This window comes from Pelophylax lessonae, assembly GCF_965119305.1.
Source record: "Pelophylax lessonae genome assembly, chromosome: 1".
Classification (NCBI taxonomy): domain Eukaryota; kingdom Metazoa; phylum Chordata; class Amphibia; order Anura; family Ranidae; genus Pelophylax; species Pelophylax lessonae.
Genome location: NC_138768.1, coordinates 339241026 through 339256319, shown reverse-complemented (window position 1 = coordinate 339256319; position 15294 = coordinate 339241026). Strand labels below are relative to the sequence as shown.

Genomic DNA, 15294 nt, shown 5'->3' with positions numbered 1-15294 from the left:
CGAGAACCACAGAGTTAATTGTCACTGAAATGCATGGACCGCAAGATTTACTCATATCCAGTACTTGCCATTGCAGCAGAGAACACGGGCATGTAGTGAATTGGGTCAGTGGACCAATATGACCACAACTCACTCTTTTTAGTTAATGCCCATGATGAGGGCTAGGCCCAGAAAGGTTTTAAATTCAGAAACAATGATACGTTTCCATGCAAATTCTCTGGCAAGGGTCAAATTTGGATTTGCGGTGATGAATTGATCGGCATATAAATTGCTTTGGTCCACAATAGAACTGTAAAGATCTTTCATGAAAAACAGCTCATAAAAAAAAAAAATAGGGCAGTAAAGTCTGTTTCCATCTGAATTCCAGGTTGGCCAGTGAATTGGGGGGGGGGGGGGGGGGGGGGAGGAGTACGGGCACTGCAGAATTGATGGGCTCCCAATCAGGATTTGCAAGTGCATCAGGAAGGACACTATGGGCTCTACGGGTCTGCCTTCAAATTCTTGGTGGTTGCGGGACACTACTTGTGCTAACCACAGCACCAGCTTGAACTGCACTTATAGGACTCGCCACATCACCAAGTGTTACTGCTGTGCTGGTTTGACTATGACCAGGATGTACTAGGCCGCTGGTGCTTGCCAGTTCACCAGGTTGTTGCACCTCAGAAACAGAAGAATGGGGTCGGGTATGCCTGACCTTAGCAGGGACCACTACTCCATCGTCAGAGCTCTGTCAGGGTGCTGCTGCTCTCTACAGGTTCGAGAACTGAGCCTGATTCTGACAGTGAGGCTTCCCCATCATTCTCATCTGTCATGCTCAGAATCGTGTAGGCCTCTTCACTAGTGTACCTCTGTTTGGACATTTTGGCCAATAAAATTATAGGCACCTAGAGTGACTCACACGTATATAAGCACCTGGTTGTCAAGGACTGTTTGAATCGCTACCAAAAAATGTAACCGCTAGTGCTAGCAGAGATCAGGCATGACTCCAACGCTGTGGTTTAATGTGCTGTGTATTGGAAGTGACAGTAACCTGCTGATTCTTTAAAAGGAGTGTCGCCCTGGAAAGATCCCATGTAAAGTCTTTGTAAATTGACTTTTCTGGCATAAATGAAAAAAAGAAATTCAGAACAACAAGTGTGCAGTTAACTCAGTATCTCTCTGCAGTAATGACTTTAACCACTTAAGCCCCGGAGGATTTGGCTGCTAAACGACCAGGGGGTATTTTGCGATTCGGCACTGCGTGACTTTAACGGACAATTGCGCGGTCGTGCGACGCTGTACCTAAACTAATTTGGCGTCCTTTTTTTCCCACAAACAGAGCTTTCTTTTGGTGGTATTTGATCACCTGTGCGATTTTTTGATCATGCGCTATAAACAAAAAAAGAGCGTAAATTTTGCAAAAATAGCAATATTTTTCACATTTTTTTATATGAAATTCCCCCCCAAAAAAATGTAAAAATCAAAATTTTTTAACATTTTTGGCCAATTTGTTTTATGCTACCTATGTTTGGTAAAAAAAAAAAAAAAAAAACGCGTAATGGCGGCAATCTGCGTTTTTTTTTTGCGGTACTGCGACATTGCGGCGGACAGATCAGACCCTTGACTGACATTTTTGACACTTTTGGGGTTACCAGTGACATTTCTACAGTAATCAGTGCTATACATATGCACTGTTACTGTAAAAATACACTGGCAGTGAAGGGGTTAACTTTTTTTGAAAGGGAGGGGCTATGTGTGTCCCTAGGGGCGTGCTTTCTACTGTGATTGGCTGTGGCTTCAGCTGTATGAACGGTGATCAACGGTTCTACATAGTAGAACCGTATGATCATCAATCATACACAGGGGAGAATGACAGGCAGCTTGTTTACACAAGCCGCCTGACTTTCTCCCTCTCCTCCGCCAATCGCAGAGTGACCGGCGGACATCGGGTACGCCGGTCACACGCGGGGGGGGGGGGGGGGGGGTCCGTGACCACGCGGGAGCGGGAGTGCGCCTCCGGGGGCGCGCGCTCGCTCCCTAGACCCTCACAAGCAAGCGACGTAGACCTACGTCAGTTTGCCTGTGAGGGGCTGACCGCCGACGTAGATAGTCGTGCGGCGGTCGGCAAGTGGTTAAAGAATTCAAAAGTCCATTTTTTTTTTTTTTCGCTAAAAAACAACACGTAATGAATATAGTGCATACATTATGAACTGAGACTATCATGAAATAACATGTAATATATTACATAATGAAATACTAGGAGGAATAATGGGAACATACCTGAGCCACAATGGACAAAATTCCCACCACTGCTATAAAAGCAGCAATACTGCCCTGATTAAATCCTATAATCTGCAATGAAATTAAAAAAGGGGTTACTTCAATTATACACACACAAAAAAAAAAAAAAGAAGATTATGAATATAAAAGTTGCAGGCTTGCATTAAAATGTTACAATATTACTGTTCGCTCAAGTGTGAATCAATTTACGGCTCCAAAGAATATTGGGAGGGCTGAACTGCACTCTAACACATTTACCATGTGATTTCAAGCACAGGAAAGTACTTGCAAAGTAAAACACACTGGGGACTGATGGTAAAGCTGCAGTTGGCCTGTAAGGTGTTGAAAAAACAAAAACAAATTATTACTCCAACATGCTGCAACATCCAAGCATTGTCACCAAATGCATAACAGGAGAAAAAAAGGTTTTGAAAATGGGGATATACTAAAGTACGACAAAAACTATGAGCGGTTTATGAGCCGCAGTTTTAAAAATCAACCAGACCTAAAACATTCCAGTCAAGCTCTGGGGCTTTTTAAGCAGTATGTGCATATACCACCAGGAATGAAATTCAGAACATGATCATTCAAATGGAAACATGGTGCATTCCTTTTACACAGGGCAACATATGCATTTATTTTATCCAAACCTAGTCAGAACTCATGTATGCATCTGTTCTTTCTTATTTAGTTATTACCATCTGAAATCTTCTGAAACCTAGCAAGAAGTTAGGACTGGTGCCAAGTATAGAAGTGCATGTCAGTGAACTGGTGGCAAGTGCAGAAGTTAGCGAGTAGAGTACTCATCAGTACAGTGGTGGTGAGTGCAGTCGGCAGTGGTGCCAAATCGGAGTCAGCACACTGGCATTCAGTGAAGTGTGCAGTTGCTGGTGGTAACTGCAGGAATGAGAGCAGCTAGTGCAATCACAGAAAATCTGAAAATGTGAGTTAGTGCGGTAACTGCAGAAATGGGCTGCAGTGGGACTGCTAAAATGGGTGTCGATGCAATGGCAGTGACTGCAGAAACCCCAAAATATGCAGCATACTATGGGTTATGTATACTGACATTTTGGTAAGAAGTTACAGGTCCTCCTTTAAGAAAAATTCTCATAAGCATTAAAAATGTAATACTGGTCCATTACCTTCTCCAATAAAATGATATTGAAATGTGAAGAAAGTACTGTTTATTCCTTGCTTTCTAGCCTCTCCTCCCCTCTCCCAATAGAAGCTAGATTTGTGGGTGTTATGAACTCTGATCTCAGCTGCCATGCTTTCCTGGTCAGTGAGCTCACCTGGGGAAAGGGGCGTGGTTCTAATGTCCTTGGTTGGTAGGATGCAAGTGGTTCCAGCTGCCTAGCATCCTTGGTTGCTAGGATGTAGGTGGCTTTTGTTGCCAGCATCCTTGGATGCTAGGATATAGGCAGACCCAGTCCCTTAATGTCCTTGGTCCTAGGACACAGACAGCTGTGTCACACAGCCTCATTGGTTGTTATGGCGCAGTACGGCAGGCAGCCCATGTTTGAGCAGTAAAAGATAGTGTGCCAAGGGCTGTCTGCATACTAGCGACGGTTAAAAAAAAAAAAAAAAAAAACAGTGGTGGTGGACCTGGAAAGCGGACACGTCCCCTCCCCCTGCATACCTAGTGAGTAGTGTGAGGGAGAGTGTAGGAATTTGGAGATTTGAGGCTGATAGAAAGTTCTTTAAACTAAGCAGTCCTCAAAATTTTCAATCACCTGCTCGCATTTGGTGAGTGGAAAAAACTTGAGGGCGAATATGGGGCTGCCTTGGGGGGAAGGGAAGGAGGGGCAAGTGCCGCCGGATCACACAGAGCAGGGATCGCCTGCTGTAATGCAGCCTGCCCAGTGCCCTTTTAATGTAGCCTTCCCAGCGCCCATCAATGCAGCCTTATCAATGGAGCCTCATCAGTCCACGGGATTAGGGAGAGGAGAGCGGGCCGGATCACCCAGAGCGGGGATCTCCCACTGTGACACAGCTTGGATTTGAATTGCTCTGCGGACGCAGTCAGACCAAGTCCCGCCTCCTATGATAGACAGCACACTGGTCCAATACTGGGATGTGTGACGTCTATCATAGGAGCCAGTCCAGGCTCCTAACCTTAAATAAATGTTTATACAAAGACACTTGAACCAATATTTAAAAAAAAAAAAAAAAAAGCGTATATAAAATGGCACAGGGGGCCCGATAATCAAGTGCACTCACAGAACTGCAGTCACCTAAGCCGCTCATTTGAACAGTTTATCAGTATTTACCCTCTGGAAGTATTCTAATCACTGTGACCACTCACCTGCTTGAGATAGAGGAAAAAGCTGGAATACTGTCCAGCTTCTGGAAGGTAGGAGAAGAATACTGTGATACAAATGAGAAGCACGGTGGTGTCCTTCCCAATCTTCTTCATTGACTGAAAGAACAACTTAACATTAATACCTTTGATTATATTGAACAGTATTTTAGGGTGCTGCGATAACAAAAATGTAAGTGAACAAAGCAAGGAGAATATATCTAAGTTGATGAAAATACCCACATAATATATTTTTTCTTATCTTTTTAATATACAGTAATTTCTTTCGAAGCAATTAGGTCCACAAATGTAGCTAAAGCAGGTGGTGGAGGTGTTAAAGTATAACTAAAAGGCAAAACTTTTTTTTTAGTTTTGGACAGAGTGGAGAGGGATTAGGACACCTTTTAGTTTTTATTGCTGTCTTTACCCCCATTTGGGAGAATCGGCCTCTCTTATTTGTCCTGTTTACCATTACTGTTGAAAGTGAAAGAAAATTCCAAATTTTGGGTTGTCCCCAGAAAAGTAAATCGAGGGGAAATCTTCCAATGGAGACACTAGTTCTGGTGACCTGGACGTCCCCAAGAAACTCCTTTAATTTGCTGGGATTTCCTCTCACTTCCTGTTTCGCTATGGGACCGGAAGTGAAGGTAAATCTCTGCAATAGGACACAGTTGGTGAAAACAAAAATAAAATCTGACAGGGGTCATTCAAAATGTAAAAAAAAGTTTTGCCCATAGTTCTACTTTAAATGTCAAAGTCCAGCTGTTTCAGTTAAGATTATTAAAAAAAAAAAAAAAAAAAAAACATACTAACCGAACAGAGAAAAATAAAAATATATTAAATCTTAAAAACTTATAAAACCAATAAAACTAAAAACAAATAATTTTCCATGTGATCACTCACAAATCTCAACAAACTCTGTTCAACACTTTAGAAAGCTTATTTCTGATCTCCATTTTGTATTTACTCCCTTAAAAATTGGTAAATATGGTTTGGTTTTCCTACAGGCATTACATTTGTAATAATAGAGTTATTATACGCAAACATAATCTCTCTAGTTTTACTAGTTTTCTCATTTTTGGGACTTGGAGGTCGCGGCAGTGTGAACCGGCTCTAAATCATTCTATAGCACCTTTGCACTGTGCCCCCTGTGCTGCTAAAGATCAAGTTTTCGCTTTTGCTTTGGAAAGCACAAAGTACTGTACATTTAGGATGTTGGGGAGAACAAACACAGTTTGCTAATATATTTCCCTTTCAAAATAAACTATTTATTAAAGAATCGCAGTCTACTTCTGACGTACATAATCTATATTACACAACTTCCCACAAAGGTTACCAAAAAGAGCATGAACTTACAGAAAAAGGGTCAGCTTGTTCCCAGGAAATTTGCGCTCCCCAGAAGTTGGGTCTCATTTTGTCGCGTAGGGATTCTGGTACGACCAACAAGATAAAGCAGATATCTAGCAGTGCCACCACAGTTGCAAGAAGAACTACTAAATTATCCCCATAGAACGTAGATATGTAAGCTCCAATTGCTGGGCTGGTGACCAGACTTGCTGCAAATGTAGCGGACACCTTTGGTAGGAAAACGCACATTATTGTAACTGGTGTTGCTCACATTGCTGTTCAAGTTCATGTAAACAAAAACACAACATTTTCAACAGTGGATCTTGCAAGGCAAGGAAAGCACATTCAATATTGTAAAAATACTTTAAGGCCTCATGCACACAGGGCGTTTTTACAGCTGCTGTTAGGAGCGTCAGGCGGTTTTTTTTTTGCAGCTTAAAAAACGCCCCTCCATGTTATTCTATGGCCTCATGCACACACAAACGTTTTTGAGCTGTAAGTGGCATAGGCGTTTTTAAGCTGCAAGAAGAACCCATGGCCTGGGCGTTCTGAGGACCAGCGTTATAGCTGCAAAAACGCCTGACGCTGCTAAAGGCTGAATAACGTTGCTTAACGTTGCTTATACAGCGTTAGGCCACGTTTTTTTTTTTATGTTCAAATCAATGGTTCCCTATGGGAGCCTATTGATTTGAATGGAAGGCGCATTGCAAGTCGGATCAGGATGATCCAACTTGCGCTCTGAGAATCTTGAGGGGGAACTCCAAAATGGGGGAAAAAAAACGGCGTGGGGTCCCCCCCAGGTTCCAAACCAGGCCCTTCGAGTCTGGTGTGGATTTAGAGGGCCAGAAAAAAAAGCTGTGTGGGGTTCCCCCCAAATCCATACTAAACCCTTATCCGAGCATGCAGCCCGGTAGGGCAGGAAGGGGGAGGGGACGAGCGAGCGCCCCCCCCCCCCCCCCCTGGACCATACCAGGCCACATGACCTTAACATGGGGGATGTTGGTGCTTTGGGGCAGGGGGAGCTCTGCACCCCCCACAAAGCACCAACACCCCAAAAACCACAAAGTGAAGCTGAAATATTCAAGTGTCCAAACTCATCAGTGAAGACAGACCCAGCACCAAAGTGAAAAGGCAAATACGCTCACCAGATAGTATGGACCCAGATACCTTACAGTAGATGGGTCATACAAGCTTAAGACTTCTCCCCAATGAGAAAAATCAATCAAAGATGCTGGTTGATCGAATTAATCCGTAGGGTTCTGGATTAGGTTGTCTTGATCTCCGGATAGCACACTGATATAGGAAATAAGCCAGAATACACAAAGTTAGTGTAAAACTACTTAAATAAAATGTATTCTAATAGTAAAAACACTTACAAACATCTGTGGATAGCCAGCAGGTATAAATCCAAGTGACAGGAGTTGACAAGAAATGACGGCCTGACACATTTCGTCGCAAATTACTTTTCAAAGAGAATCTCTTTGAAAAGTAATTTGTGACAAAACGCGTCAGCCCATAATCTCTTGTCCCCTATCACTTTTGGATTTATACATGCTGGCTATCCACAGATGTTGGTAGGTGTTTTTACCATTAGAATACATTATATTTAAGCAGTTTTACACTAGGTTTGTGTATTCTGGCTTACTTCCTATATCGGTGTGCCATCCGGAGATCAAGGCAACCTATTCCAGAACCCTACGGATTCACTGTACTGTAAGGTATCTGGGTCCATACTATCTGGTGAGCGCGTTTGCCTTTTCTTTTTGGTGCTGGATCTGTCTTCACTGATGAGTTTGACACTTGAATATTTCAGCTTCACTTTGTGGTTTTCCACCTTTGTTTACCATGTTATACCAATTATGGACTCACTTTTTATGAAATTGTATGATTTTGATGTTTTTATCACAGTTATATGTATTCACTTTATATTTAGCGCTGCACTTTTCTGTATGTGATTTATGGACTCTTCCAGTGTCCAGATCCCCTGAGCAGAATATTTGCCGAGGACGCCTCCCCAACTGGACAGGCTGGCATCCGTGGTGACCACTTTCTAATAGGGGAGGAAGGATTTGCCCAGCCGAAGCGCCAAAGAACTAAGCCACCATATCAGGGACTCTTTCGTTCCCCGACTCAGCCCGGTCTGATTGTCCAGAGACTGCGGACTCTTGTCCCATTTAGCCAGAATCAGAATCTCCCTCTCCAATACCTCGTATGGAACTGTGCAAGCGGAACCGCCTCGAAGGTAGATATCACACCCAGTCCGGAGGGATGCAAGTCTAGAGGGATGACCATTTGCTGGACAGCAGGGGAAGAATTGCAGCCTGTAGTTTCTGGAGTTTATCCAGAGGAAGGATCACTCTGGCTAAGGCCGAGTCCAGAGTCAGACCCAAATAGGCCAGCTTGAAGACAGAACCAGAGCAGACTTCTGAAAATTCAGAATTCAGCCAAACTCCCTCAAGCTCGTATTGTGATTTCCAGGTTTTCCACCAGAGCAGTAGTAGACTTCGTTTGCAGAAGGACGACGTCTAAGTAGCCCAGAACCACGATTCCCCCCATTGGTTTATCAACGCTGGCACCGGGGTCAACACTTTGGTAAAGACCCAAGGAGCAGAGGTGAAACCAAAAGGTAACACCACAAACGGATAATGCTCCTCTCCCACGGCAAAGCAAAGGAAGCGCTGGAGACCGACACATATTGGAAAGTAAAGGTAAGCGTCCTCGATGTCGACGGAGGCAAAAAAATCCCCTGATGCAGGGAAGCCACCACTGTGTGAACAGACTCCATTCTGAACTTCTGCACCCGCACAAAGCAGTTCAGCACCTGGAGGTCCAGAATTGGACACACCTTGCCTTCCTTCCTGGGGATTGTAAACAGGTTTCAGAAAAACCCAAACGCCCCAAAAACAGCCTGTAAGCGGACCGGGGGCGCGGTGGAAAGAAGATCCTTACTGAAGGGTAAGAACGAAACTCAATTTTGTAGCTGGACCAAATTTCTACCAGAGGAGTCTACGGGTCTGGGAACCAGCGAAGACCATCCCCCCCCCCCCCCCCGAAACCGTAAGGGCGCACCTTCCTGCTGAGGGACCTGGGGAAGGCCGAACTTGACTTGCCAGACCAAGTTTGCTTGGATCCTCCAGAGGAAGCACCGAAGGGCTCTGCTCCCTTGTCAGTCGACCCTGAGGGACGAAACAACTTCTTATGAACCGAGAAGAAGGGCCCATGTCTACGATGATTTGCTGTGTCCAATTTAGAAGAAAGGCTGCAACCTATAGGTATGTCATCTGGCCTGGAGCTGCCGCTCCTTCGCAGTACAACTACCTTGGGTGCGTGGCAAGTGGGTAATATCTATAGCTTTTATCTTTTTATTAACACATGCACAATAGTATTTTTCTGAAATATAGCTTTTATTAAACTTACCAGACCATATGCTGTACTTCGCTCATGTTCCTGTGTTATATCCGCAACATAGGCAAAAATAACTGAAAATGTAACAGCGAAAGCTCCCGAAACTGATATCATAGCAAAGTACCACCTGCAACCAAAAAAAGAATATACTGTTTACATCACTGACAAATTCCAGCTTTCACTGTTGTACAAATATTTGTTCTGTAATCCTCCATATTTTTTACATTTAGCTTCAATAAAATCACAGTTACAATTCAAACCTTGGATGGCATGCACTTGAACATACTATGCAACTTAAATTATTTGGATTAACTTCAGGCATGTACAGTGTATGTATTTTTAACATCTTATTCCCTTGAAAATGGAATAAGATGTTTAAGCATATACAGTATATTTACACACCAGCCAGTGGTAGGGAATCCAGCAGACAAAATGCTATCCAACATACTTGGAAGTGGCAGGATAGCAGCGGAGCACAAAGCTGATCAACACAGCGAAGATATCACTTGCCACCCAACAGAGAGGTAAGTTTTCAGCTTCTTGCATTGAAGGGAGCAGATGGCTGTATTTGCTTAGAAAAGTGAAAGGGTCACTTTAAAGTGTTATTCCAGGCTGGCAGCTAAATACACAGTAGAAATATATGAAAACTGATCTGCCTAAACTGTCGGCGCTATATAAATCCTGTATAATATTAATAGTTTGGTGACCCGGGAACCTGTCAATGAGAAAAAGGAAAAAGTAGATTGACTCTCCTGGCTAAGTAGTGTGCTAGAGCTGTGTGAACAAGAATCACAAACCAGATGAAGCCGGTATCATACATGCATTCAAACCAGGTATTTTGATTTCTGAAGTTCCACTTTAAGCACTTAAAATAAATAAATATATAAAAGGAACACTTTGTTAGTGCGTTTAAAATGGTCAGCTCCGTTACACTGCTATTGTTTAGCCCAGGATACAGAAATATTAGCTAAATGCCACATTATGAACTACTAGAACTACTACATTTAGGCTCGGTTCACACTTATGCGAGTGCGGGAAGGCTGCGAATCCGCAGCCTGTTCCCGCATCGCACACGCACCCCCGGCAGTTCACACTGCCATATGCGATACGCTGGGGGTGTCAATGTAATCTTAACGACACCCCCAGTTTGATCGCATATCGCAGTGCGATCGTGCAGTTCGCACAGGATCAGATCGCACAAGTGTGAACCGCTGTGCGATCCGATCCTGATGCGGCTAGAAAAAAGGGTCCCTGTGCGTGTTTGGTGCGGCTGCGCTGCGAATTTAGCCATACAAACTGTATGGCTAAACTCTCACCGCACAGCCGATCGCATGTAATGTCGGAGCAGTGCGCTCCGACATTACATGCGAACCCCGCACACGCACAAGTGTGAACCGGGGCTTAGAAAGAACCTGACATTTCCACTGCCCAATTACTTATAACTAAAACAACGCATGGTAAAATAAATATGCAAATTCATTTTAACGTGTAAATGCTTTTGCTCGGAGCATACTGTTCCACAAGCATGTACAAAGCACTGAGGAAAAATTTAGCAGCTTTTTGAATGTCATGAACCCACCTTTCAATTTACGTTTGAAGTACTGAAGATAAAAAAAACTTAAAGTGGTATAGAACCCAAAACCAAAACAATCAGATGTGGTGGCTTCATTCGTTTTTTTTCCCTCTGTTTCACCTAGTGATCTATACCCAGTAATGCAGGTGACACACTTCGTATCCTGGCAAGTTCAGTAGGAACCGGCCGAGATTCAAACCATTAGCGGGCAAGCTGAATGTACCAAGTTGATCGATCAAGTTGGGTACAACCAGCTTGCCGGATTCACTTGTGATTATCGCAAGCAGCTGCTATAGCCGCCAGCAATAGACACTCTCTTTCTTGCAGGAAAGAAATTTGCACCGTCTATGGCCTGTGTAACAGTTCCTGTCCTAGGTTGCTTACACTCTAGGTGGAGTACAGAGGCACCTTTGGACAGCAGAATTTTTAGTCTGCAGGGAGGGGAGTGTTAGAAGTAATATCAAATCTGGATGAACAAATTGAAGACAAACTCAAGCTAACACATTTTAAACAGTTACAGCAAACTGTTTTTCCTTTAGGGCTAACGGTTTTACATAAATGAATGCAAGCTGACCATTGTAAGCACCCCTGTCAGTGTTAAATAGTTCATCTCAACCTTTTAACTGCTACAAGACTAACTTGCCAGATCGCTAGGTGAAAAAAAGGAAAGAAAACTAGAAAAAAAAAAGATCCAACCATCACATCTAAAACTGCAATATAATAAATGTTTGCTTTGGGGTTTAATACCACTTTAAGCCCCCGCTTACACTGGTGCCACTGGTCATGCAATTTGATAGGTCAAAAATCTCACGATAAGTCGCACCCTATTGTCAGCAATGGAACTGTTCAAATTGGTGTGACTCAGACTTTGCGGTGCAGCACCGATTTAAAAACAAGGTTCCTGCACTATTTTTTTGCAATATTAGCAGCGACTTGCATAGACATCTGTGCATGAAGTCACACTGACCTGCGGCTTTGAAATCATATGACTTTAAAGTTGGAATCAGTGTGTATGGGGGCTAAGTACACATTTATAAAACTGCTAAAAAAAATGCCATCTGCTTTGCTAGCTTTGGGACTCTAAAGCAAGCAGTGCTCAAGTAACTTAATTAATTTGGGGGGGGGGGGGGGCATTGTAGGCTTCAAATTGCAGCCTCCATTTTATGGATGACTTCAAAAAGGAAGATGCAGTTTGAAATAAACAGCGTTTTAAATCCTGATAAGCAGATAAAGTTAAAAAATAAATGGGGTCCTTTGTGGTAGCTAGCTATATAGCTTTAAAAAAGCATTACCAGATATTTAGCAATCTTCAGCTAATTAAGTGCAAAAGTAAAAACACATTTATGCTCAAAGTAAATCTGGCTACTTACCATGGGCTTATCCTCATCAATGGGATAGGGACACACGTAAAGAAAACCGTTAGAAGGAGAAAAGACTTTCTACCATAAACATCAGATAAAGCACCAATGAGAGGAGCACACATAAAGGATAAGAAGCCCTGCAGGAAAAAAATAATATAAATATTAATAATGAAAACATATATAGGCAGCAATATAACTAGGAATCTGCTTAATGACAAGGACAGTGCAACAAACCACATTTTTATGCCAACTCTAGCCAAAACCCTTTATAGTTTTTTAGTTTGGTCTAAAATAGGATTTTTTTTACTGTCCCCAGAAGAAAAATTTCTTCACTTAATGTAGTAGTGACATCTGTGAGGAGAAAAGAAATTAATTGAACAACTCTTCAATAGGGATAAAGACAGCAATAATAAAAATTCCCATTCCTGCCTAAAAACCTAAAAGTGTCTCATAAAAAATGATGGTGCTGGATTTCTATAATAGTTCTGTAAATTTACAGGTCTAATCAAAGACAATTTAAAGCTACTTCAGACCACAAAGATGCTGTTAGTTCAGTGAAAGCTAGAAACCAATCTGAAGAACCATTCCCAGATTCACTACTAGCATAGAGGGGTTATAAACCGAACCTGCGCTGCTTTCATGCACTTCATGTCACTGCAGAAACTAGTACACAATTTGTATAGGACTGGCTGTTTCCATCACATGTTTCTGAGACAAGTTGTTAGATTTAGTACACATTTCCTTTCAGATGCACTTCACAGTTAAGTCAAAACAGGTTCAGCTGACATGGTACCTAGTAATGTTCAGGAGAATCTAAATAACTTCCATCAAACGTAAACAGTAATGTCAGTACACATCAATGCATTCTTGTGCATCATGATGACTACTAGCCATCAAACCCATCAATACAGGAAAGGTTCTCTTCTACTCTACACGATTCATACACACAAACAAACATAAGTGGTAGCAGCAGTAGACAACAGAAATTGGACTTCTTTAGGCTGCATTTATACCTGAGTACAGTATTGTGTTTTTGAGCATTTGTGTATAGCCTTTTTATGCTAGGTTTCCACTAGTGCGGCTACGAAGTCGTGCTACTTCTAGCACGACTTCGTAGCGAAAGTAAACTGCGGCTTCAGTGAGACTTGTCCCTCGTATATAGAGGGAAGTCGCACTGAAGACGGCTCAAAAGTAGTGCACAAACTACTTTTGAAGTCGCCGCAACTGAAGCCGCGGCAGTGGAAACGGGCCCCATTGAAAACAATGGCTTTTGACTTGCTGTGCGATTTGACATGTGTCAAGTCGCACCGCAAGTCGCACTAGTGGAAACCGAGCCTTTAAGTGTTTTTGGGCCTTTTTAATTAGCCAATAGAGAAAAATAATCTCTGGTTTCATAATTTGTTGCTGTTTTTCAGCTTTTTCATCCGCCTTTATTTATGGTTTATTTTTATTACTTTTGTTTTGTAAGCGGTTAACGGTTAGTTTATTATTTACTTTTTATTTTGTTAGGTTTTAATATTAGGATTAGGGGTTAATATGTTTAAGTGTTGGGTTTAGGGTTTTTATCTATTTTATTATGTATGTATGTATTCATTATTTTCATTAAATTATTGCATTTTAGCAAACGGTCAAAACACTTGACAAAACAAACTAAAACGTTCATATAATGCATTTCCATGGAACAGAAAACATAGCACAAACGCACCAATCTGCCCGATTCGAGCTACAATAAAAAGTACAGAATTTTCTATATAAACTACAGATATTTGGCTTCAGGTGACTTGTAGTTGAGATGTGAACCATCTCCATAGAGAATTGATTCTTTTCTCCTCAAGCATTTTGGAGCTTCAAGCTTAAAGCTATAAATCGCTGAGCTGTGAATGGGGCCCTAAAGTGGAACTCCACTTTAAAGGTAAATATAAAAGCACACTCTTTACCAGTTGTATATTTGTAAATTACTACATGTGTTTGAAAATAAGCAAGTATAACTGCCTGAAATCTCTCTTTACGTTATCTTCAAATATTTCCCTATAAAACAGAAAGAGGGTGGTTAATGAATTAAGAGGTCCAGCTCTACTGACATCTTTGTTTTCTTGCAGGGATAGCTGGAGGTATAAGGAGGAACCCAGGGAGGACCTTTGCAGAGAGATACATATTCTAGTCCAAAAGGAATTATTGAAGTTTGAAATAGTTTTTAAAATGGTAAATGGTAGAAATGGTTTGCATTCTTGGTTACAGTTCTGCATCCACAAGCACATATACATCAGTAGTGTTACACAGGAAAATAATCCAGCCACAGTAAAGGGAAGGAAATGAAGATAGGGTTTAAAGATCTCATGCTGAAAACCGTTTCAGATTCTCTAGCTGCACACAGTACAGACTGATTGGTTTCAGTTCTCACAAGAGATACTTGACTGGAAAACGGCCAACTGCACTAGACCAGATGTCTGTCTTAAGGATAAATTGCATGTTAGAACAGAATACTCAAAGCAGACAGTCATTATCAGTGCTTAGTCTCTCCCTCACATTCTACAAATGTAAATGAATGGCACAGCTAATGTCTAAGGCTGATGAAAATAGAAGCAAACATGTGCAGTAAAAGCAGCAATAAAAGTAGTGCTGCTTACAAAAAACAGTAAAGTAGAAATACTGATAGACAAAAACCATTCTAGTGCACATAGAGAGTGTTAGAGAATTCATTTTGTAACCTGCATTGGAAAAGGCAGCTTGAAACCAATTTAGCTAAAGACAACTACAGGCACTTTCCTGCTTTTTGTAACCATCAGCTTACATGGCTTCTAAAACTGTCAGGCCAAGTCACAATATAGAGCAAAGTTAACATTTCATACAGTAACACAGGGTTGGGCAAATCCCAGTGGCCAGGGCAACTATGAAGCACTGTCTGGTGACATGGTAACGGTAATGGTTAGGGATGCACCGAAATGAAATTCTTGGCCGAAGCCGAATAATAATGAAATGTTTGGCCGAAGGCCGAATACCGAACGCGGTGTTTCGCATTTTTTCCATTTATTTTGCCAATTTTTTGTCCT

General features: G+C 42.1%; 1 protein-coding gene across 1 annotated transcript in view; it reads right to left on the bottom strand.

Annotated features, from left to right (window-relative positions):
• The window catches only part of LOC309544226 (hippocampus abundant transcript-like protein 1), a 160837-nt gene that overhangs the window by 52080 nt on the left and 93463 nt on the right, over positions 1–15294 (bottom strand). Inside the window, exons 4-8 of the mRNA XM_082243119.1 lie at positions 12254–12381; positions 9323–9437; positions 5915–6133; positions 4565–4678; positions 2260–2331 (exon numbers count right to left, since the gene is read on the bottom strand). Of these exons, the coding sequence (XP_082099245.1) occupies positions 2260–2331; positions 4565–4678; positions 5915–6133; positions 9323–9437; positions 12254–12381 (648 nt within the window). The remainder of the gene's footprint in view (positions 1–2259; positions 2332–4564; positions 4679–5914; positions 6134–9322; positions 9438–12253; positions 12382–15294) is intronic.